General features: G+C 29.0%; 1 protein-coding gene across 4 annotated transcripts in view; it reads right to left on the bottom strand.

The window, feature by feature from the left end:
- LOC129968090 (paired box protein Pax-5-like) overlaps positions 1-23,090 on the bottom strand; it is a 157,034-nt gene that overhangs the window by 104,969 nt on the left and 28,975 nt on the right. For all 4 annotated transcript variants that reach the window (XM_056081937.1, XM_056081942.1, XM_056081938.1 and 1 more), the window contains exon 2: positions 11,281-11,446. In XM_056081937.1, coding sequence (XP_055937912.1) covers positions 11,281-11,446 — 166 coding nt within the window. The remainder of the gene's footprint in view (positions 1-11,280; positions 11,447-23,090) is intronic.

Raw genomic sequence — 23,090 nt, forward strand, 5'->3', positions numbered from 1 at the left:
ACTAAATTTTAATATTTAATCAACCAATGTCGAAAAAAGGTTATTTCAGTTTCGATATTCTTAAAAGACCGAAAAGATTTTAGAATGCAGAAAATGATTGTTTGCGCAAAACAGAAAATTTATACTCTCACATCAATTCATTTTGAATGTGGTATTCAATAACAGATAAAATAAGAATCTTCTGTTCTCAAAATCTAAGCTCTCGGGAATTATTAACGATCGGCAGTGAAAAGGTCGATCACGACAAACGGAATAGAACGGCGGGGTCCAGCAGAAATCAAGTCGTGCTCTGAACAATGTTGTGGGAAAAGCGGTGCGGGGGTGGAAGTGAATGACGAGGGTGGGCCCGCTCCCCTCGACCAAATGTCGAGCCTATTAAGGATGATAATCTGACTTTAAAATTGCATAGTGGCTTATTGAGACCCCATTCGATACGAGGGTGAAGTATTCACATTGGCTTGATGAATTAGGTCGAGTGTATGCCCTTCACCCTCTACACCCCCTTTCGGTTTACCCCGGATTGGCTCCAATGTTTTCGAAATCAGGAAGAATGATTGTTCATTTTTTTTTATTACATGATGAACATTTTCTTTTCTTTTTTTTTTCATGCAAATAACGTAGGAAATCTACAGCTACCTGCCGGGAGGGGGGGGGGGAGCACTATTTCGTTTTAGAAGGGTATTCAATGTTTCATATTATGTCAGGTGATTAAAATTTTAAGTCTGTAAAATGGAAATATTTTTTTTTATATTTTACTATAAAATAACATTACTTATAATGTAATCCAGCCAATATTCATTGCATTAAATAAAATTATAAAATATCGTTCTGTCTTCTTATTTTAAAGGAACTGTTTTCTTATCTTAAAGGCATTCAGTTTGGTTTTGATTTCAGTACTACTCTATGGCATTAAGTACCAGTTTTATCTATGATAAAATAACACAAAAATGCAATATAATCATTGACTTCATTTAATTAAAAAGATTTATCAAATTTATTTAATTAATTTATATAACTGTTTATTATTTTTAAAAAACAAGGAATATTTAGATGACAATTCATTTTAAAAATGAAACGTCTATAATAAGATTTTTTTCTTTTTTTTTTTCCCTTTTTTACAATTTTACACACACACACACACACACACACACACACACACACACACACACACACACACACACACACACACATATATATATATATATATATATATATATATATATATATATATATATATATATATATATATATATATATATATATATATATATATATATATATATATATATATATATATATATATATATATATATATATATATACTAGCCGCCTTTGGCGACCAGCCGGTTCGCCAATCTTAATGTTCGTTTAAATTTTAATAATTAAATAGGTTTAACCGGAGTTTAACCCCCTTCTTCGCCAAGTTGCGATAACGCACCAAAGCTGGCAATCTTTATTATGCACTATAATTGAACATCTGCTTCTTTGCTTTTGAACATTTCGCAAGGCCGTTGTTTGCGATTTTTAAAAATTTCGCCAAGCAGGGGATAAAACTCCGGTCGTACCATTAAACATTTTACGCAATTCCAACTTTAATAGATTCTTCAGCAAAATATTTTAAAACTTCAAATTTTGATAGTCATATAATTCACTCATAATATTATAAAGGCCTTCAGTTATAGCGTGATATATATCTCTCTAATTTTCTGTTACCCCTCGTAGAAATTATGCTTTAAATTACAGTGTAAATGATTAATCTGCAATTAATATAATATTTTTTACTGAAACAAAGCATTTTTTTTAATAATATGATTACTGATAATAGAGTCACTGAGCGTTTAAACTTTATGGTCACTAAAGAATATCTTTCTTAATTTATGTAATATCTCAAGAATTTGTCAACAAAAATTTCTCAGATTCATCATGAACAGATCGATTCATTAACAATGTTTAATTTTAAATGCATCAAACACTAAGAAAATAAAATGAATCGTTTAAAATAATCGGTCGAAAACAGGTTCAAAAAAATCTACTTAAAAAACGATGTACTTAAAACTATAAGCATATACAAAAAATATATAACTAACATAAATACATTTTACTTACAAAAGCATGCAACTAACCTAAAAATAATTTAAATCGTCCGTTGGTTGTCATACCAACAATCAGAACAATGCGCATGCGTGGATTTTCTTCGCCAGTTACGTCAACGCAAATGCGTAAATTTTTCTACGCCAGTTGGGGTAACGCTATGCAGATTAGACATTTTTAATTTCCTTTATTCTGTGTTATTTTAATTCAAAAGTACTTCAGAATGAATGTGAAACATGGATTAATTAACAATGTTTAATTTTAAATGCATAAAACATTAAGAAAATAAACAGAATCGTTTGAAATAATCCGTCGAAAAATGTTAACCCTAGCCTAATTACTGTTGGGAGAAAAAAACAACTGATGCCTTACTTATTTGGCGATGGGAAAAATGGAAGATTTTTTTGGCGGAAAAGTTGGCGTTGGGAAAAATGGAAGATTTTTTTGGCGGGAAAGTTAGTTTTTAATTAATAATGGACTACCCCTAACATTTAGGGGGATGAAAAATAGATGTTGTCCGATTCTCATAGATACCGGATAAGCACAAAAAATTTCATCAAAATCGGTCAAGCCGTTTCGGAGGAGTATGGCAACGAAAACTGTGACACGAGAATTTTATATATTATATATATATATATATATATATATATATATATATATATATATATATATATATATATATATATAAATTTATCTAAAAGGAAATTTTTTCATTATTTAATTCAAATACTTATTATTCTATTCTTTTTCAAGATGCTATGATTTCATGGCTGAATCTTGGCTTGAGACCTGACGATCATTGGTTCCAGCTCTGCTTATACAAAATAAAAGCCATTTGTAAGCATCAGGATGAAACGTACGCGCTCCGGCTATCGTGAATATAAAAGAGAGAGAGAGAGATAGATACTAGAACAGATATCGTTCTCGTCATCTAAACACGGTTAAAAATTACGTGATCCCTCTCGAAATAATTCTGGTATAAGTTCAAAACGAAAAAAGAATCAGATAAAATCAAATATTTCAATTTGAAGATCTTCAAAAAATTTTCAGAATACGATTTCCAAATCTTATAAGCTGCAAGATCTTTTAAGAAGGAAGCAATCAAATCAAGATAATATCAATAAATTAATCAGTTTTAAAACCTTTTGAAATCGAGTTTCAAATATATATATATATACAAGGTAATTTAAAACAAAGACCATAAATCATAAATCGTTTATTTTGATAAGGGGACAAAATTGACTCTAACGACGTCCTCAGTGCGTGAAAGTTACGAAAAAAAAATCATCCAAAACACTTCCTGACGTCATCCATTTCGAAGCTCATTTTATTACACTCTACGGAATTGAGCCCTGTTCCATGTATCGGAACCGCTCGATCTAATTTCAATAACAAAAGCACAACCCTCCTCGTATGTTTTCCATTGAGACTAGCAACTGTTTAAGGTGCCATTTATACACCACTGGGCCTCCAGGGACTGCCGACGACGTACACCCCCGTCGCAATTTGGGCGCACCTCCTGTTCCACGAGCAATATGCAAATGAACGTGACGTAGGAGGGGTAACTTCGATCGCTCGATATCTTCATCACATTGTAATTTAGATTCGATGAGGGAAGTGCTGTTGCTGGTGGATAGATGAATGCATTTCAGTCGAAGTTCATCAACAGAAGATTTTATCCCTTATGTAAATACATCGAATGTTAGGGAATTAGTAATTTTATTTCTACTGAAAAACACAACAAGCCTTGCATAAATCCATCGAACATTAAGGAATCAGTGATTTTATTTCTACTTTAAACTCAATAGGCATCATATAACTCCATCATATATCAGGGAATTAGTAGTTTTATTTCTATTAAAAGACGTAACAAACCTAAATGTTTTATGGGGGTTTGAATTCAAAGAGGAATATATATGTCTTTATTCACTATGATAAATGTTACCTTCGATAAATAATATTTTTTTTATTATCGTATAAAATTTTTAAACAAAATGCGATATTACAAAATTAATGACTGCCTATTAGTTATTTTACTCTATTATTATTTATTAATATCTGTATTATATATATTTTGTTTAGATAAATATTAATATATAATTAATATTTATCTAAACAAAATTGTTAGTTCTTGCATATGAATGTATGCAAGTGAATATGTGAACAATGAAGTGGTTTCTGAAATTTAATCAATTTTATAAATACATTATACATTTATTTTTATCCTTTTACAATTATTTTTAGAGAATTTTTTTTTAATGTTTTATGCTATTTTTAGAAAACTTAATCTATTAGGCTTGAATAAGAAATATTAACAATATATACTTTATAATATAATACAAAGATTGATAAAAATGTATAAATCACTATAAAATAAACTAAAAAGAAGTAAAACTTTTTATAGAAAAAATACTATAGAAAATATTCTCTTATAAAAATAATACATTTAAAAAACTTCACCTTAATAAGGCAAATATGATATGAATTGTGATTTAATGAGGCAGAGTTAAAAAATTTCCCTACTTTATTGAAGAAATTGAAAAAAATTAACTAATAACACTCTATACGACCGGTTGTAGAGTTCATTAATATTATTTTTTTTTTACATTCTGTTTTATCATTTTATTCTAATCAGTCGATACCATTTTATAGACAGCAAAATTAATGTCTCTTCCATTAAGCTAAGTTAAATTAAAGCCAAAAAAATTCCCATGTTGTATAAAGAATCTAAATGAAATGAAATGAATGAAAATGTAAATGGAATGAAAAGAATGTAGATGCCAGTTTGTCCTTGATTGCTAACTTGCTTAGATTCACATTCCAAATTTAGAATTATCTGAAGCTATAGGAGAGACGTAATTCTAAATTTCAATAAATTTCCATTTAATATTTTCAATGAAAAAAAATTAAATATGGATATTGAAAACGCCATTATTAAGCCAAAAAATGAGCAGACGTTTCTTTGTCATTTTGACACTTTTGGAGAAAAGAGCAATACAATTATTCTAATTTGATTCAAACTGCAATAAATAAATAAACTAAATACTAAACACACTATATCACATTTCCAAAATCCTTCTTCAAGAATAATAACTGTCATGAATGTGGCTGAATTAGTAAACTAAATGACACCAATAAGCAACTATATAATATCATTACAAGACTCTTTCATGTCAAATCCAATTAAATCTAACCTATTTTTTCACTCTTTGATTTGTTTAGTTATTCTGATTTTTTATATCAAAGTTGGCAAATTAAATTCTTTCGATGCGCCTCTTCCAAAGATACACATCCGAAACCCGATTCTTGAGAGTCAGTGTCCGGGACATGAGTCTTGCCGAAACCGAATCCGAACTTTGCATGAAGAGCTCCATTAAGCGAGTCAAATATGTTGTCCCACGCAACATTAATTACCCCGTACGCCTACAAATGATGGAAGAGTTTGTGAGCATCTTTCCGACTTGTTTAATTCGTGTATTTTTTGTCGCTTATTATTATTATTTTTTTTTATTCTGGAGCTCCGTTATAAAATGTAATTGAGATCAGAAGCAAGGAAAGAATAAATGAACTGTTCTGAGTATGCGGTGTTTTCTGCGAAAAATCTGAGTTTCCTTTTTGTTTTAATGGTGAAAGAAATGCATTCTAGATTATTTTTTTTGAAAGTGCATAAATTGAAAGGTTTTTCGTTAAAAAGTAACAAATGTATGAACATTTGGAACGTTTTATTAATATATGTATATATATAGTAAGCAAAATGTGTTTTTTTATTTAAATATTATACAATTCCACACCTTTTGAAGGATTTAAATGAAATTTGCCATACGTGTTTTGAACGTGTAGGAGGATTAGCCGTGGTATAAAACGTTTCCACAATAATACTTATTTTATCACCTCTAAATTGGGTAAAAGGAGTATTAGGAATTCAAAAAAAAATTTCGCCGTAAAATTCAAGCCTCAAATCTATCAAGTTTTTTTTTTTTTTTTTTAGCAAAAACATTATAGCAAAAAAAAAATTTTTACACTATCCTAAATTTTAAAAAAATAGTTTCATAATTACTTGAATTTCATTATTGTACTTTCTTTCTCGGTTTTTAGTTAATGTTTTTAAGTTAACTTAAACATAATTTTTATAAATTCCAACTTTTGCCGAAATATTAAGGTGTTTTTTTTTTTTTTCACTTTTTATGCACATAATCGCTTGTGCGCTTTTGTCATCTTTGAAATTAAGTTACTGTTTTTTGACAATTATTTCTTTTACTTTTAATATATAGTTTTCCTAGTTGAATCTGATTGAATTTATTGTGCAGTGTCTTTTTATATATGTTTTAAGCTCTGGCTTTTAAAATCGGTGCTATCTTTAAATCGTTTGACCAGTTTTGTCTTCTATTTTCAAGATTTAAAAAAGGCTAATCAATGTAATGTTTTCTTCTTTTTTTTCATTGTTTTTTTTAACTTGAGGTTTTTATTTTTCTTGAGATTTTTTTCTAACAACTTAAATTCATAAATTGAGTACTTGATTAAATATAACAGAAAATTCTAATATCAGGGCTTTTTCATATATATAGAATAAATAGACGCTGGCAGAGCTGCGCCTAATTTAAGTTATTCGTTTTTGCGAGAGATTCTGAGAAATAGATAAACAATTTATAATTAAAAAAGCACCATTATAAAAGAATAGCATTTTTATGTAAAGAAGAATTCAGCTCCAAAATAATATATGAAATAGATTCTTGTAAGATAAATTTTCACTATTGACAGATAAGAAATTTAAAAATGTAAAAAATTTCGAATCAGTATAGATTAGAATATATAATGATAATAAATGATAAATTATAATAGTAAAAATGGATTACAAAAAACTAATTCTAAAATTGAGCTTTTCCCAAAATAATTTATTACCACTTTATTGGTTGTTGTGCAGGTAATTGCGCATTTTAATATGAAACATACTATTAAGTACACTGTAGAGTAGCTAACGTAAAATTCATAATATAGTGATTGATTCCAATTACATAATAATAAACTCAAATCAATCAAATTTAATCTTCATTCTACATTGCAGCAAGGCTTTCTTTTTCTTAATTCTTTCATGGCATAACTTTCATATTTGGTTCTTATACATATAAATGACTGTTAATCATAATTTAGAGTTAGCTGTTAATTTCTACTACTAATAAAAATGAATGTGTCTATATTATTGTGCGCGTGTAGGCCAAACCGTTTGACCTACAACTACTAAATTTGAACCTACGTATTGTAGAGGGTGGGAACACGCAGCCCACACTGATTTAAGCTGATACTGAGCCATGTCTTATTTTAATTTTTTTATTAGAAATTTCATTAATTAAAAATTAAGCAAAAATTTTGAAGCTTTTCAGTGATTATTGCACAAAATTGGATTTTACACAGCTTCAAAATTTAAAAAAATTATCTTTTTAAATTTAATAACAGTTTAAACAATTTAACAGATTAACAGTTATGATAACAGTATAATAGTTGTGCACATCTTTGGCAGTATGTATATATTTATTGCTTAGTTTCGAGCATTGTTGACTTTGAATTCAAACCATTTTCCTTATTTTGGCAAATATTTAATAGCCGGATTTTCTTCCATTATTGAAAGCTAACAGATGATTAAATGTTAAGCAGGGAGACTCTGTTTAATATTTGCATAGTTTGGGAGACAAATAAAAAATGAATGTGTGATATCGCAAAAGTTAGATGTCATGGGATTGGTCTCCATTATGAATGTTCATATACACAATAAATAAAACATGTTAACAATTAAATTAACACAACATCAGACAATTTGATATAAACTTGAATTGAATGAATTTGTATCTAATGATTGATATTAAATGTAATCAATAATCACGGCGCACCAACAGGTCACCTAAGGCGACTAGTACAGCAATTTAAACATCCATACATCACTGATATTCGAACTCTTCCATAGAGGAACAAGAAATAAAAGAATAGTTCATCGATCATTTGATTCCGGATTCACATTCTTTTAACTCGTCATTTCCATCCCGGTTACACTTTACCACAATTACTTTGAACCTATCTTTCAAAATGAATGCCATCGTGGTTCTACTATAAAGTTCTTTTTATTGGAAGCTCGAAAAGTGGCTTGATAAATGCGATTTCCTGACACTTTATTTTTCAAAACAAAAAAACTTTCCAGTAGATTAAATTTTGCATTTTCTGTGCATTAGGTATTCAAACCTGCTGAAAAGTTCCCATTGCCAGTGAACGAGGACGAGTTGTTGGTGCGATCAATCATCCGCAAAGCCAAACAAGCGGGGAGAGTGTACTTAACAGCATCTCATTGAAAATCTCTTTGAGCGAATCAACAAAAGTTCTACCAATTATACCCTCCGTTTAACAAAGGATAAACGAACCGCCTATTAAAGCTTAATTCCAGCCTTTCCTGCGTTATTATCGAACCGGCGACCGCACCACCTCTTTTCATCCTGCCGCTCGAAACAAAGAGTTCTTTTCAATGGAAGTGAATGCTAATTCCGTGTCCGTGTGTATTAATGCGCCGGTGGGTGGCAAACAAATTGAATCGCTCTCTGCGAGAGAAAGGATTGAAGCTCTGCAGATGCGTGCCTTTGCAAGCAGCGAGAACAGAAACCTTTCCGCGGAATAAATGGCTGCACCGCCTGGGCTAACTAATCAGCAAATTGGGATTCTTTCATCTCTTCTTCTGTCCAAAAGAGAGTCATTTTTATATAACAAGTTTAACTGCACTGCATATAAATTTAAAACATCATTAATGGTGTATCATTGGAAAATGAATAAATAGAAATAGTTTTAGGTTGATTATTTATTGTAAAAAAGGGCGTTAATTCTCATGGAAACATAAACTAAACACAATTTTATATTTCATTTTTAAAAATAAAGAATTTTTTTTATTTCCAATACAATAAAATGACGATAATAAGTAATTAATAAATCCTAAACAATTGTTATTTCTCTCTCTCTCTTTCTGAAAAAAAAATCAGTTATATGTAAAAAAATGCATATAAAGGCACGATTTCACTTAAAAGGTTAAATAAAAACAAAATCAATAAAAATACCGAATACTATGATGTAATATTGCGAATGCGTGAAATACGATGTTATGAAATCTAGTAAAGCAAATGCTAAATGAGAAAAATCTTAAGATAAATCTAAGATTAAGATAAAGGATTCCTTAAGATAAATTTTGCTTGTACAAAATAATATATATTCTTGCACCATATAAGTAAAATAATGTAAGATTGTATTTATGATTTTCATCATCATTTAAATTCCTAAAAAATGAACTACTTAAAGTTAAAATACATAAAAAATCGAAGTAAATTCGTTACGCAATATTTCTAATTTCCAGTGTGAAAGGTGAAAATATTACACCAAGAAATCTCAAACCCCGCGTTGTTTTTTTACTTTCAGAACCAAGAGAGGAAAAAAAAAAACAAGAACTTTTCAATAAAATATGCCTTAGATATAAGTTGAATTATCTATAAATATTATTTCAGTTTGAAAACAAAGATATATGGTCGTATTTCTTCCTGCTTCCATGGCCCCAAAATAAAAGGAGAAACCATACATCAAAAGATGGCAGCCCCTGAAAGGGTTAAAAATGCTTGTCCTTGGAGATTTGGATTTCTCTTTAGTGCTGGTGGCATACCTCATTAAGTAGCGTTTAATGCGTCCATTCGTCATATTCAAGCCAAGGTAAAAGATTAAACTGAGTCGTAAGTTAGCGACGCAGCCAGGAAGTCAGTTCATCAGAGTCACATGGCTGGGAAAACACGGAATAAACAAGGATATTATTTACCACGGAATTATGTTTCTCATGTTCTCGGGGACCCTTTCGAGGGAGGGAAGAAGGCGCCTCCGTGAAATCGTCTGGTGGTGTAAGGGGCTATCCGATGTATCAACGCGTTGTGAGGTCTTGCCCAGTTAGAATGACGATGTCTAGAGAAGGCTATGACATTTTTACTTCGGATTTCGCACATTTCCTTAATTCTCTTTGAAACCATTTCGAATTTAATCCACTCACAAATTCTTTTCCGAAATTAAAAACTAGTATCTATATTCATTAAAGATTAAATAGCTTCTATATTCGAAATGAAGAATATTTTCTTTAAGTACATTGATTCTATGGTTATGAGTAATGGAACTGATTGCCGACAAACATTAAATTCATTAGTGATTGATCCATCATCATCTATATCCTATTTTCATGATATTCTATCCTGCATGATAATTACGGTTAAATTGTAAGTTGAAGTCAAATTTAAAATAAAAATTATAATTTATAAAAAACAAAAACAAACGAATAACTATCATGGAATTTAAATTTTCTAAACAAGTAAGGCATATTTTCTGAATTTAATGAAAGTATTAGCTACGATATTTTTTGTTATATAATAGTCAAATTATTTCATAAAATTGAAAACTATTAATAAAATAATGTATAGTTACTTTAAATTTATTTAAGTGTGATAACAAAAATTATTCATTTATTTCGGCTGTCACTCCAAAAGTTTTGTTATACTAAATTTGATTGCATCTTATAACAACAAGGATTCTAAACATCAAATGCCTTAGAATGGAATAAAATTGATTTCAGAGAATTTTTGGAACCAGTGGAATAGCTAGCACTGGGTAAGGAAGATGCTTCGTGAGCTGGTCTTAGAGAGACATGGGGACAAAACATCAGTGGGGTATAAGTTATTTTTTTACTTTCTTGTACACGAAGTATACAAAAAGAAAGCATTGTTAATCATCTAAAAGCCTAAATTTTAACGAATTTTCAACCTATCAGATCTGCCTGAGTTCGAAAAATTCATCCGTAATCGGCATCAGTCATATTGATATTTGCATTAACAATTCGATAATTCAATAACTTCAGAAAGTTATTTAGCAAAGCTTGGACCCCCTCCCACTCCAAGATTTTTGTTGATACTTAAGTAAATTTATTTTATCATTGGTCTACTGATGTCTTTGCAGTAGAATAAATTTATCTTAAATATTGATGAGATAAAATAGAATTTTAATTTGACTCATTTACGAGGCATCGTTGTTTCGAATAAGCTGAAAGAAGCATATGTTTTGACACAAATTATAATTGTGTGTGTATTGAAAGGTTTAATAGACTATAATAGAATAAAATGTCATAAAAGCATCACTCACCTTCCCAGTATTTTGGAGACGCATCCGTGGGAGACCCTCAGCTGCCTGCTGATGTCGCAGGGCCGGACCCCTTGGTGGGCCAGCTCCACTATCCTCTGCCGGACCACGTCCGGGAGGGGCCGGCCGTTCACGAATACGCCGCCCAACTGATTCACGCCGCCATGGCCTGAAAAAAAGAGAAAAATATTGTCATCAGAAAGAGTTCACTCAGCGCTTGACCCCACGTATGTCAGACGTTTCTTCCTCTGACGACACTCTGAAGATCCTGAAAACATTAAAATAAAAATTTCTTTTTCAAGCGAGCGATTATAAAGATTCTTTTTTTGGCTTTTTTATAAATTCTGTAGTTGTCATGCAATAGTTACAGAAACTGAAATAAACCTATTTCACCACAATTTTCTATAAGGAAAAAAAAAAAAAAAACTGAATTTATTTTTTTTCAATCAGTTTACTGTAAAATTCCTGCGAAATTAGTTAATTGCGCAGTTATTGTCGCAATAACAATAGCAGACCACAATTAGTTAAAATAATTGGTAAATTCAACAGTTAAAAGGAAATATATGAACCGAATTTAAGCGAATGGAATGCAAGGTCAACAGACAGAAAAAACAATAATAGAAAAATGAAGTTAAAATAATCAATGAGATGGAGATCCACAATCAGAAAGGGGGTTGACCTCGTAATACAAATTTCATCCTGAATTTGAAAAAATCATTAATTATTATTTAATATGTGCTAATTAATAAGCAATAAATTAGCACATATTTTTTTTTCTATTAATGGAAAAAAAGTATTGAGTGACATAAACAAAATTCTGATTCTACTGCTTTAAGTTGATGAAAGTGTTCTACTTGCTATAAAACAATGGTAAAGTATCTAAAATGCCGAAAAACAATTATTTGCATGAAGCTAATGAAAAAGACAACAACCAAAGAAAAATGAGTGCTGTGTTTATTTATTGGTTTATATTTACAATCAAGACTACAAAGCAATTTTTTTTTTTAATTTTTGAGCCTTCCAAAATAACACGGAAGCTGGTGCGATTCATCTCTAATCGGAGTGTTTTTGTTCCAGCGTGCGAAGGGTTAGAAGAGTGCTGGGCAAAGGAAAAGTCAATCCCCCTCCCAAATCCCTCCGATCAGTTTGGAGTCGTAACTGTCACTTAAAATGTCATTCCTCTCGATTCTCGGCTTCTCCACTAGGAATGCGATGAAGGCCTGTAGCCAAATTCACTGCCGGCCATTGCGAGCCAATCGATCGACTCGCCGACCACGAATCTGCCCCACGCCCGAGCTCGGAAAAGAAACGCATTTATTTGTAAATACCATTCACACCACTTTTTTTATGCATTTGCGGGAGCTCTATTAATTGTAACAGTGGAATCTCGTGAGCTTTTCATGATATTCTGAATACAATTTTTAAATCCATTCTTATCTTTAATTATATGAGCAACAACAACTTAAGCTATGGATCAAAACACAAAAATCCTTTTAATGGACTTGAGATATCTTGCTTCTTTTAGCAGTTTAAATTCTGAGGCTCCCTCTTTTAAATTGATCGTAAAATAGTTTCATACTTCAGCACAATTTTAACATGTTAAAGATTTATTTTGGGTTAATGTGTGTGTGTGTGTGTGTGTGTGTGTGTGTGTGTGTGTGTGTGTGTGTGTGTGTGTGTGTGTGTGTGCGTGCGTGCGTATGTGTGTGTGTGTGTGTGTACGTGCGTATGTGTGTGTATGTGTGTGTGTGTGTGTGTGTGTGTGTGTGTGTGTGTGTGTGTGTGTGTGTGTGTGTTACTAGCTTTGTGGCAATGTTTTTGGCTTCATTAATTAATCGGGACTCCTAACTGTCCACGCATCCTAAGCATCCACGTTTGTACATAATGAAATTGAAGAAGATGCTTGGTTTTATAAATATTCTAATAACGAAGTGAATGTAATGCTTGGGAACTAATGACTAATGAATATAATGAGACTGATAAAAACCAGTTTTATCAATAATATGTGAAAAAATTTAAATAATGTCCTAATATTTCATAATTTATAAAATTTGTACTATCTACGAATTTATTATTTGCAAACAGGAAATTTTTAAAATCAACTTGCTTGCTTCTTCCTATCAGCTTACCGATCCAAGTCATCTGCCTAGTTTGAAATCCGGCATTGCCTCTTAAGTGACATTTTTTTTTATATATATACTGATAATAAGTTATAAAACCAGAATGTTGTTGATATGGATTCAATGTGCAATTTAATTTTTTACCTTCATTTATATAAAGTCAGTTATTTCATAAAATGCACTGTCAGCATCCTAAAATGTTCATTCCTGCTGAAAATAGAGTTATTTCAGATAGGTATATGAATATTTTATACATTTTAATGATATTGGATAAGTGACAGGGTTTACTGTTATGAATCCATCCTTTGTTTTTATTTTTAAAATTTAACAATCTAGAAAATTCTAAAAAATGTAACAATTTTTTTAGTTAATTGAAACAAATCGAAATCCAGAATACTTTGTTCTATTCAAAGTTTGTAATAATTTTGAGATTTTTGGTAAAAATCTTTAAAAATCCTTCTATGCAAATTATGTTGAAAATTTTACTCGATTGCTCATTTTCTACTTATCTTAAAAAATTCACATAAAAAAAAACGATCGCCTTTTTGTAATTGAAATTGTACAACGCATTTACATTTTAAAAATAGAAATTATTTATTTTCCCACCCGCACGAATACCTACCGATCGTGAAACTGATTTTAATGGTGTATGTTCCATTAAGAATTCTGAGTATCGTGATTCATTCAACAATTCTGTATTATTTTTTAAGGATATGAATCTATATTTGTTAATCAGCCGTCAATTAGTAACATTCGTCTACAGATATAATATTACAATGATATGCAAATATTAAAATTAAAATAATTTTTTTACAACCACCAAATGCTGTTATAAATTGCCAAAGTAATAAAAATAAATGAATACCTGGAATTATTTTTATACGCTTTAGAATAAACTTTGAAATTAACGTTTGTTTCTAATTATACTCAGTTTTACCAAATGAGATATTCAGTGAAAAGGGACGATCTTTTTAAAATCAAGACGTCGGTTGCAGCATTATTTTAGAAATAAGCAATTGCTTATAATCTAGCAATCCTTAAATATTAAATTTCCTATTTTTAATATATAAATAAAAGTGTAGAATTATAATTTAAAAACTGAATTTTTTTATTTTTTTATTTAAAGCTATTTTGCTCTTAAAAACTCTATTGATTTCCTTTTTTTTTTTTTTTTGCATGTCATGTGTACTAGACATTTATTCTAAACTTAAAACATTGTGGAAATACTTGCAACCTAAAACTTACAAAAACTAAATATTTTGTTGTATACGTAGCCTACTTTTTCAGTAAAATCAATAACTCCAAATAATTTCACATTTTTTTTTCAGTAAATAAAAAAGAACAAGCTATCCAATAGCTGAAATGAAATCATGCATCTAAATTTTTTTAAAGCATTTTGTAGTTAGAAAAAAAAAAACACCTGTATTTAATTTTTTTTTTAAAAATGTAACAAAATTTCATAAAGGGATAAATAAATTACATCCCTATTAGCTTATTATCCGAGGGAGAACTTAACTCATTCAAATCAAAGCACTTTATAGCCTGATTTATTCGGTTTATTTCTTTTAAAAGTAAACATTAAATGCCTCTTTTTTTATCCTTTCGATGTTCTAAAAAATTTAAAGAATGGTCTCGTAGAAAAAAATAAAAACCGGAGAAAGGCTCTGAACGGCTTTGGCAGTCGTTCCATGAATTGCGCTAAAAATAGCATAATTACTGTAAAAAAAGGAGAAATTACACAGAGGTGCGGGCAAATACACTGGCCGTTTAATATTTAATCAATTCATTAAGTGTCGCGTTTTTTCTGGTCCATTTTTTTCTGTTTAAAGACGCTAGATACGTTTCCACTCTGTTTTTTACACTTAAAAGATACACATTACTGGCTTTACAATTTTTTTTTTATGAATATGGTGGGTAGCATAAAGGGTTTAGAAAAGAATGAGTTAAAATTAGTTATTAAGCTTTTTCTAATTTCCCATATCGCATAAAATATTTAAATGATGCAATTAAGACACTTTAATAGCAAATACATTAAGTAATTATCCTAATCAAAATGTTATTGACTTTATTTGATTTTTGAAGCAAGATTAAATATTTAACTGCTAGAAAATTATTTATTGAAAGTTGTATTAGAATAGCTACCTCCTTTAGGAATGCGATTAATAGAAGTAAATCAAAAATTAAATTAAACATTTATTTAATAAATTTTAACAAACTTTTAATGTCTTAATATTTATGTTTCTGTAATAGATCAATTTTTAAAGCAATGCCCTTAATTGTTCATTTTTTTTCCAAAAATAAAATACCTTAAACCTCCAAAAATTTATAAATTGAAAATTTATCGAACATTTAAAAAACAAAAAGAAAAAATCCTAATCAATTTCGAAAAGAGAAAAACATATGAATATGTAACAACATTTTCAAAAATTCAATTGTAGAATATTTCAAAAAAATTTTGGTCGAAATACGATTTTATTAATCTTTATAAAGGAAAAGGAGATAAAGTATGGAATAAGATTGTTTATCCACCATTGAAAAGTTCGTATTTAATTTTTTTTAAACAAACTGTTACTATATATATATGTTACCTCGTTAATATTCAACATAAGAAATAAATATTACTAGACCTTCAACTTAATGATCCTTAATCTGATCTCATACCTTACTTCAAATATTATTGATTTTCCTTTTCTTAAAAATTTAAAATATTTCTGTTTCCTTACATATAAAATGCTGTTATTTTGTCTTATATTCATTCGGAACATTATACTATTTTCAATGTTATTTTGGTACTTACAGAGACAAGGTAAGATATATGCAATCATCTCTTCGTAAAGGGTGAAATTAATAAAAGTAAAACAAAATGAGGTCTTTATTTTTATTGATTCTAAATCAATGTTTTATTAACTTTTAGATACATTTTGTTCACACAGTATTCTTATTTTTAAGAGCTGAGGTAAGTTACAATTATTATCGGTAAAATAAATTATGCGTGTTCTTTTATTAGTCTTTATATACTTGAGGTTACAAAAACATGATATAACATGAGAAAGGCGTTTTCAAAAAGCGTTTGATACTTCACAGCTGTATATAGAAGCTGCAAAATTTTGAATTTGTATCTTATTACAGTTGTTATATATAATTCAAGAAAAGTAAAATCATGCTGCATATGGAAAAGCAGTTACTTTAAATGTATTAACCGTTTCAATCTTAAATATCTGCCAACCGGTTTCATCGTCTTTGCTATTTTTTTTTAATATGACCAGCCGTTGATATGCAATTTGTTAAAAATTCTATCCATGCTTAAATATTGAAAAAAATTAAATAATCAAATAAAATAAACTCTAATATCGATAGATACATGGAATTCGTTTTTTAAAAAAATATTTAACAATCTCATCAATCAATTAATTTTAAGATTTCTTCAATTATTTGTTACATTATTTTTAATGTTGCAACAAAGAATATCTTTTGATAAAGAAAAAAAAATCACTAACTTAAGCAAATTGATAAAATAAAGAAAAATCTTTTGACACGAGGAAAAATTTGGATCTAAACATATCGTGCTTTACATTTAAAAAAATTATAAACTTAAAAATGAAGATTTGCATTTAATTCATTTGCAAAATTTAATGAAATAATTTCAGAATAATAATTTTTGGTCATAATTTTTTTTTAAAATTGATGAATCAATCGATTATTGTTACTGATTCATTTATTTAATCCAATTACTTTCATTAGTATTTAGAATTATGATGACAATTATACAATTTTTAAAAATATTTATTTATTTTTGAAAGTTCTATCGGATGATAGTTAGTTTTTCGCTAATCTTATTCTATCCTATTTGGAATTGAAATCCATAGTTAAGCATGTCAAATAACATAACAAAAATGTGATGGGGACTTATATCTTTTTTTTTTAAATTCTTGAATAGTTATTTTTAAAAAAATAAAACTAAAAATTAAAAGCATTAAATGTACGAAGAACGATTCTCCATTCATACTTTTGCAATCACAGAGAATGCGTATTTACGACGTTCACCACTCGAGTGCGCGCACCGAAACCAGATTACAAACATACACCCATTTCAACGCAAGTCTTTTCCCTCACGGTAGCCAAATTTCCCCTCACAATTTCTCGTCTGCACGGCGAAGGAGAGAGAAGGAGAGCTCAAACAACCGTAAAGTCATTCGTAATAATAAAAATAAAAAAATAAAGGGAGGAATTTTTTTGAAAAAGGATGAGATCGGTGGAAGAGGAAGCTCGCCGCGGTGAGACGGGAAACGGCGTGAGCTCCTCGGCGGCAGAGATCAGGTTTTGGGCCGCAGAGCGCCTGGCGGATTCGCCGTTGATGGAAATGGCAGTTGGCGTCGCATGATTTGCTGCTGAACTGCTTTCGATTAGAATGGAGGCATTTTGGAGATGCGATTTTTCTCTCTTTTTTCATACTGGAATTCTCAAGCGTCGACTTGGTGTTTGTATATTTCGATGCGGTTGATTTGATGCAGTAGTTAGCCAGAGATGAAAATTTTTATCTTTTTTCAAATATTGAATCTTTTATTTAAATTCAATGACTGAACGTTTCATCTGTAAGCCGAAAAATATTGGATAGTTAAGTCTTAATTGTAAAGTTGGTTTTATACTAAAATTAATGTGGAAACTATAGTTACAGATTAGGATACTTTTATTGCTTTATATATAAAGTGAAATATTTTGGCAGTATTTAATGCAAATAGTTTTAATATAATTTTAAAAAAACGATCAACTTTAAGTTACAATTCCAACAAAATAATCACAAAATGTTAAGAATCAAATCAAATAATCACAAATAATTATTTAAACAGTAAATGGTATTCAGGAATGATATTTAAATGCAAAAGAAAGTTTATTTTTAAAGATGCCTTTAATATTTGTTTATCTTTAAAGATAAACTAAAAGTACAATTTGAAGTTTAATAAAATCTAATTGTGTGTAAATAAAAGCGTAATTATTTGTCATATATAATAATAAATTCTGTATTACAAATAACTACGTAATATATAGTAATTTATAAGCTTAATAGTCATGGTTATTTCCATTTAAATACATGACACCGAAGGAAATATTCATTATTTATATGTGAAGTGAAAGACTTGTCTTCCTTAAAAGTTTAAGACATATTTTTTAAACAAGTAGAATTTTTTAATTGGTAATTTTCATATTATAAAAATTGATTTAGTAAGGAATAAAGTATGAAACTGATTGAGAAAATTATATTATGTATCATTAAAATATTTATTTTCGGTAAATAATATGCAATAAATCGCAAATTAATTTTTATGACCCATAGTTGCATTTATTTCATATTCATAAATGTTTTCTCATAAATGTTTTAATTGCAATGCAATAATATGACATGGAGATTGTATTAAAAAGAAGAAAAAAATTAATTATTAAAATCATAACAATGCTTATTCCTTAATCAATAAATAACTAGAAGAATAAAGTTATACATGCATGGTAAATAAGTAATATGCTTAGTGATTTTTAACTTCTAAACGTAAAGCTTAGAACTATTTTGTAAAAACTGAAATTCTTCAAAAAACGTTCCAATGAACAGATAAAAATAATTTTCCATTTTATATGACTTTAATAACACATATTTATGCGGTGCTTATTTTTAACAACAATCTTATAAAGAATTTACATTAGTAAATTTCGTCATATGAATCTCTTTAGAAAAAATTAAACAATTAAAATGTCCTTCAGAGTTTATATTAGAGTAATTTTGCAAAACTTTATAGCTTTAACCTCTGTGTTTTCTAATTTATGTGATTTGATATTTGCTAAAATCGCATAAACTATGTTAATATGAGTAAAAGAAGTAAATTTTCTAGAAATGTAACTAGAAATGCAAATTTTGAAATCCGAAACGTGAATATGCTATTACGATATACTGCTCGTATTATCTTTATTTAACAGACATATTTGTAAAACTTCCAACTTTTTTTTAAAATTCGGATTTAAGAAGACACATTCAAAATATAGATATATGCAATATTTCAGAATTACGTCTGTCGCCAAATAATTTATGGCATGTTTTGTTCAAGACAGTATTCAAGCAGTTTTGTAAGTTAGCACTTGCAAAATTGCAATATATTGTCTTTTCGTACCAACATTTTGAGGATTTTCCATCTTCTCTTTCCATTATTGTTAGGATAAGCACTTTTTTTAAAAGAGTATTATTAAATTCTTGTATTGCCCACATTCATCCGGGCGTATCCTGAGAGTTGTCAGAAGACATCTCGCATTCCCCTCTCAATGTAGGCACTCATGGGTGTGTCTGGGATGCTATCAGAATAGAAAAAAAAAAAAAAAAAGTGTCCGACACTTTTTTTCACCCAAGTCCTGAGGTTCAATTATTCATAAGGACGTTTTTTGTTTTTTTTTTCATTCTGTTTATTTACTCGATCTACTGCTTCTGTACGTGTATGAGAGAGGTAAGAAAATGACATCTTTTTTTTTTTTTTCAATCTTTTGTCCCTCCATATTTTTACATTAAAATGTGTATAGGTTGGTATATTTTCTATAAATTACGCGATAAATAATGCATAATGGAAAAATCATTTTTAAACGTTCCATAAGATAGAAGCCTGGACATAAATCTACCAAATTTGACGCTTAGTTTCCTTTATGAATAGTAGAGGCTAATCGTGGAAAGATCACTTAACATTTTAATTACATTTTTAATTCATGAAAATTTTAATGCTTACAGCAGGGGATTTAGACATTTTGCTGCTCTATGCATTTCATATTAGGAATAAACCAGTCAGCTTAGATTAATAAATTACGCATAAAGTAAAAAATAATTTTTAACTGCTTTTATAAATATTTTAGCTTAGTAAAAATATTAATGATTTATTTTCTGTTATTTTTTATATTAATTTTTTGAAGTTAACTGATTATTTATTTAATCATTATGGCTTATATTTGCAAGGTATCTATGTTCATAATATTATTTGAACCGTGTCTCATCACTTATAAACAGTGTGAGGACTAAATGAAAGGAATAAAAAGTTAATTATCTTATCATTTATACCTGGAATTGTGCTGACAATATCCTCATATTTTATAACTGAATGCATTTACATTTCTTATAAATTTATTTATTTGTAAACTGTACAAATAACCTCACCATGGCCTTTTCTTAGCCTCACGATCCTAACCTTAGTTGGAAAACCATCAGTGAACGATAAAAAAATTATTTTCTTAAACATTAATCCAAAAGAAAAATTTTCGATTTCGCATTTCTGTCATTATTCTTATGAAACAATATTTATGCGCATAATGCAAATAATGATGTTGTCAAGTCACATGGAGAGAACACAGACCAATGAAACCTACAATATTAGTATGGTTAACGTTGTTTTACACTAGCGATTCAATTTTAATTCATTTATTCGATTTTTAAGAACGATTATAGCTTCATCCAGTAAAAAAGTTTTAGTAAACAAGTTACAATAGATGTATGAAATACTAACATTTAAAATAGTATTTTTCAATCTATTTTGTGTCTTATTGAAAGTTTGTTTTTTAGACTATGACGTAGATATAAACTTTAGCCCGAAAAGCAAATAAGTAAGCGTTGTATTATCATTACTATTTTGAAATAAATGGTTTCAAATACACAGAAAGAATATTCGAAAAAGGAGACGTTCATCTTCTTCAAATACTATTTGTATAAAAATTTCTCATTTATTAAAGTGTTAAATTTACTTAGAGAATTTTGATTAGTAAATCTATAGTTAAATCAAGTAAACAGCTAAATTAAAAGACAAAAAAATCAAGCGGATAGGCTTAAATACCTTAGGTGCCCTTAATACTCTTATATGGATTAAAACAACAATAAATGTCCGGAGTAGGTTACATCATCTGATTAAGAGGTTAAATATATTCACGAGTGAAGAAATTATCTTATGAAACAACTGAAATGCCAAATAATTACTAATTTCTAGCGGTCATCCGGAAATAAAAGTATTTAATGAAATTTTATTTTCGCATTTAAAAAAATCAAATTAAAGAAATGCTGTTTTTTATTGAATTCTGTCGATATTAATACCTTTTTCTGAATTTTGAAAACAGCAGTTATATTTAAGCATACAGTTTCCAAACTAATTTGGAATCACATTTGGAAATTATTCAGTGTTTTTATTAAGAAATTATTCAGAATTTTGTTTTGATAAAGAATGTTTAAGAAGTAATATTCTGTTCTATCTTTAAAAAAATGAATGGGAAAATTTAAAAGTTAAATAAATATGAATTTTAAAAATTAACGTTATATTATACTCCAGTTATATGTATAGAAGTTATCTTTTTGTTTCAAAGATGAATAAATTTAATCAAGTAAACTTTTAAAAAGGCACTTTTGTTATTATATTATACTACAACAGATTTTTTTTTATTTTTACTTTTTTCTATTTTCAATCTTGAGATGTAATTTTTCTCAAATGCAACCATAGGTGGTATCACTGACATGAAAAAAGATTTAACTAAACAGATGATTAAATAATAAGTAAATTCTAAAATTATTAAAATAGCGTATTGTCATAAATACTCAAATATACAAAATTTCAGTCCGCTAGTACATTAAGAAGTGAGTAAAAAAAATTCTATTGCAAAACTCGATCGTTGAAAACCTGAAACAAATAGAATTAAATAAAAATGTTAAAGAAACAAGTGTTAAAAAATTTTTAAAAAATGTTAAAGAAACTACAATTTTATGCCTTTTTTTTAAAGAAATTATAAGTATTCAGTAATTTTAAACATTTAAATTTTAAGTATCCAGACAATAAAAAATCCTCTTAATTTAGATTAAGAAAATTAAAAAAAATATTAAATAAAAGATTAAAAGTTCCATCTTGCCAATTTTTTTTTTCTTTACTTGGGAGATCAATTCATAACGTACGAAGGTCAAAAACTTTCCAGCGATGTCGGGCTGATACATTTTCAATTACAGAGTCATGCTAGGGCATGCAAATGAAGACGGTTTATGGGGTGTCGGCCATGTACGGGGGAAATGAAGACAACATCCGCAATCAGCACGATCTGTATGTTACTAAACGAGCTTGATATGTCACGCGAAATCTCGGTGAAAGGTTACATGTTTCGTTTTTTTTATCTGTGCATGTACCGTAGTATGCAGTTTGTTGTTGGATGGGCTGGGAGTAAGGTACGAGAGAAAGTGGACGAGGTCACGCGAACACGCTTTCACTGACCATTCACAGACTGGATTTATTGAATTACTCACGGATGCCGATTCCGTAATGCTAGAGTGGTTACCACGTAGGAATTCCAAAGATCGTAAAAAGCAGGAGGCTTCTTTTATAAAGAGGGAGGCGAGGCGATTTCGAAATAATATGGATAATGTTAATTTTGTAACTCTTTTGAGGAAATTCAACAAACTAGCCGTCTTTGTCGATCAGCATATATGCAAGTTTAATGATTTTTTTTAGGCTGTTAAATGATTAATATGGAGGTATTTTTTTTAAGCTACGTCTTGTTACTTGATATGTCTGAAAAAGTGTGAATTCAATTGGATCAGCTTAATGTTAATTAAAATTGTAAATATTGTGAATAAAAGGGGAAATCTTACTTCAGATTTAAAAGTAAGCGATTAAATGTTTGGATGGATGAGTTTGAATTTCATCATGG

Source organism: Argiope bruennichi, chromosome 1 (genome assembly GCF_947563725.1).
Source record: "Argiope bruennichi chromosome 1, qqArgBrue1.1, whole genome shotgun sequence".
NCBI lineage: Eukaryota > Metazoa > Arthropoda > Arachnida > Araneae > Araneidae > Argiope > Argiope bruennichi.